This window comes from Grammomys surdaster, unplaced genomic scaffold (genome assembly GCF_004785775.1).
Source record: "Grammomys surdaster isolate TR1022 unplaced genomic scaffold, NIH_TR_1.0 123550, whole genome shotgun sequence".
NCBI classification, from domain to species: Eukaryota; Metazoa; Chordata; class Mammalia; order Rodentia; family Muridae; genus Grammomys; species Grammomys surdaster.
The window spans coordinates 120,933-124,754 of record NW_021618765.1 but is presented as its reverse complement, the minus strand read 5'-3'; the positions used below and the strand labels follow the sequence as shown (position 1 = coordinate 124,754).

General features: G+C 33.6%; 1 protein-coding gene across 1 annotated transcript; it reads left to right on the top strand.

The window, feature by feature from the left end:
- Positions 1 to 240: 240 nt before the first annotated feature.
- LOC114636334 (olfactory receptor 6C2-like) lies at positions 241 to 1,203 on the top strand. Its single transcript, XM_028784476.1, has one exon. It carries the CDS (start codon positions 241 to 243, stop codon positions 1,201 to 1,203), a length of 963 nt encoding a protein of 320 aa, XP_028640309.1.
- Positions 1,204 to 3,822: the final 2,619 nt, after the last annotated feature.

The window sequence follows — 3,822 nt, the reverse complement described above, 5'->3', positions numbered from 1 at the left end:
TTTCCAACTCATATTTTAATTTTACTAAAATATTCTTTCTTGCCTTTTTTTGTTTTCCATTTTATTGATTTCTGGTCTTTATCATTGATTCTTTTGGTATGTCTAGATTTTATTTTATCAATTTGTATTATATCTTATTAAAAACTTATACATTCCACTCATTTTATTTTTTATTTCATTTCTTATGCTTAGATAATTTGACTATTTACATGCAGATTGCCTAAAACACCAAAAGTAGTTATGAGAAACCACACAGTAATAACAACATTCATCTTGCTGGGACTTACAGATGATCCAGAGCTCCAAGTTCTGTTTTTTGTCATTTTATTTCTGACATATGTTATGAGCATAATGGGGAACCTGACAATTATCATTCTCACCCTGATTGACTCCCATCTTAATACACCCATGTATTTTTTTCTCCGAAACTTTTCCTTCCTAGAAATCTCATTCACAACAGTCTGTATTCCTAGATTCCTGTACAGTATATCAACTGGGGTTAATACCATAACATATAACACTTGTACCAGTCAAATATTTTTTGTTGGACTCTTTGGAGCCACAGAGTTTTTTCTGCTGGCAGCTATGTCCTATGATCGATATGTGGCCATCTGCAAGCCCCTGCACTATATGGCCATCATGGACAACAAAGTTTGTGCTATTCTTGTCCTCTGTTGCTGGACTTCTGGGCTGCTGGTCATTATCATACCCCTTGGCATGATCCTCCAGCTGGAATTCTGTGACTCCAACACCATTGATCACTTTTTCTGTGATGCGTCACCTCTTTTCAAAATCTCATGCTCAGATACGTGGTTTTTGGAACAGACTGTCATTGTTTGTGCAGTGCTGACTTTCATCATTACACTAATAGTTGTGATTCTCTCTTACATATACATTATCCGGACAATTCTCAGATTCCCCTCTGTTCATCAGAGGAAGAAGGCATTTTCCACCTGCTCTTCTCACATGATTGTGGTTTCCATCATGTATGGCAGCTGTATCTTTATCTATGTGACACCTTCTGCCAAGGAACAGGTATACATCAATAAAGGAGTATCTATGCTCAATACATCTGTTGCCCCTTTGTTAAATCCATTTATTTATACTTTGAGAAATAAGCAAGTGAAACAAGCTTTGAATGACACAGTAAAAAAATTGCATATCTCTTCCACAAATAAGAACATGTCGGATTTAAGCAGTTAGTTGGCTTATTTTCATTTTTCTGGAAGTTTTAACTATTCCAGCCAGGTTAACTTTTTCATCATTCTTTACATCTTAATTTGGACCCATTTCTGTCAGAAGTCATCGTAGGATAAGCTAATAACTAGCAGAAGGTTTTCCTGAGATGAGTCTACCTTGGAATATAATCCATGATAGATTTGCTCCAGTAGGCAAGGCACAGAAGAAACTCATTTCAAAAAATAGTCCTGCTATCAATATGCTTTTCCTGTTATTATTAAACATGTATAGCAATCACAAGGTGTTAGCCCACCGTTTTGAACAGATCTCTGCAGAACAACAAAGATGTACTGTCTTGTAATGATGCTATATAGACAAATAAATGATTTCTTAAACCTTAATGGTGATCCTATAAGAATTTCTAAATTTGTAGTAATTGCTAAGCTCTTTTAATAACATTACTATTAAATTCTTTCTGATAATCAAATTGTATAAAGAACTCTGCCAGTCTTTTGGTGTCATGATTTAATTGCTTCTGAGATAGTAAGCAGGTTTCTAATACTCAAAGCACATTTCAAGAGGTTGTGAATCCATTAGCCAAAGGGAACTACAATTTGCTATAGATGCTAGGACTGAAGATAAAACATTGACTGGGTTTATCTATATAAAACTTTACCAATAACTTAGTTATTTTTTTTAACTCTCCATGAACCTGTGGAGCTGTGACATGAATGTTTAGCCAGATAATTACTCCTAATGGATATGCATTAAATAGATTGTAAACATTCTGTGTTGTAAACTTTTTATTTGATTTATGACTTGAATTTATGTGTAGATTTGCGATGAACTTTTTACCATGTGATCATGTAATCTGAAAGATGTATAAGTGCTGAGGAAAAAGAGAGGAAACAGCCTGAGCTGAGGACAGCTTATTTAGACAAAATAGCTTTTAGACAGAGCTAACCTGAGGAGAATTTTTTAAACAGAACTCAAGACAGAATTTATTAGACAAAACTGAACTGAACTGAGAAGAACTTTTTAGACAGATCGCCTTTTAGACAGAAGTGAACTCAAGAACTTAGAAGTAGAGGCATAGCATTGGGAGAAAAGGCATTGAAAATAAGAGCATTATTTTGACTTCAGAGTAGGAGGAGAAAACAAGATGAGAAGGAGGATGCAGACTGGAAAAACATTAGAAACTCTAAGGCAACTTTAAAAACTAAGAAAAGTATGCAGAATGTAGAGGAAAAGAGGAAAAAAGAAGAAGCTGCAGAGAGAGCAAAAGGAGGAGGCAGGCTTCTCCTTACCATAGGACAGAACAGGTCTTTTCTTAATAGGAAGGCAGGCTTAGTCTTCTTTAGAGAACAAAGCGATCTTCTTACAGACTTAGGTATAATTCATTTAGCAATTAAAGGGTAGAAGTTTTTACTTTCTCAGTGAAATAAATATTGGAGCTCATTTTTCATCCAAAATGAGTGAGTTCTTTCTGCACTGGCGCTTGTTCTTTTGCTCCATATACTTATGTAAGTATAGAGGTGTGTGTGCATGTGTGTGTGTGTGTGTCTGTAAGTATGTAATTGCAATTATGAGATAGTATGAAAGCTGATCCCAACTGGTTTGAATGGAAATGTATAAATACACATGCATGAATTTAATATAAATTTAATATAAATGTATGTGTTTATGCATTTTTGCTTATGCAAAAGTTTTTCCTTCTGCGAGTGTGATTCTCTTCTCTTAGTCCAATAGAAGGTTGTTGGTCCAAACTTCCTCCTAGCCTGACAAACAAGAAGCATCTGGACAAAAGGAAAAAACTCTGGCAATTAATCCTTTACTTAATACCATGCTGTTTAAGATGAGATGCTAAATGACAGAGACTGCAGTTTCTGGCCTCAAATGACTTAGAAATGTAAATATTTTTATTATTAATAGCTACCCTAAATAAGTAAAACTAAGTCTTAGCCCGCCAATGCTCTTTCTCCTCCTCTGCTTCAAGAAGGACCAATGAGAAAGAAGACCCACTGGGGCTGGCTCCTGGCACACTTAGACAATTTTTTTTCTCTTTTTAATCTTAGTCAAAATTGTCTTTAATTATTAAAGAAAATGTGGGAATTCACTTCTAGGGAGAAAAAAACTTTGTTTCTTGTTTGTTTTTTCCATATTATTCAAAACTATTGTATAATTTGACAGAGTATTTATAACTCCTGAGCAATGATTTTGCCAAATGTTTTTTTTTACTTAAACATAAAACATTCAAAAAGTTTGAAATTTATTTTTAATAGTATTTTTATGTTTTCTTTGAAATATTCACACATATATGCAATGTATTTTGATCATATATATTCCTACTAACTTTCAGACACTTCTGGCTTATCCCACATTTTTCCAGATTTTATGGCCTTTCCATTGCTGTTACTATTACTATTACTATTATTATTATTCTTGCCTTGAGTTAAGATATAATTGACCATATGTACATGGGTGTGGGGCTAGCGATTTGGGTAGAAACATGTAAATATTCTAAAACATATGAAACATACTAAGAAACATTGCATCTTATTTGTGGTATTAACTTTTTAAAATTTATAATAAAAATCTCAAAGCAGTCAAATAAGTAAGCTTATGTCATATATTTTAACAAAA

What these genes read in the sequence shown, in the direction of transcription:
- LOC114636334 (XM_028784476.1), top strand. Translation starts at nt 241, where the DNA reads ATGAGAAACCACACAGTAATAACAACATTCATCTTGCTGGGACTTACA.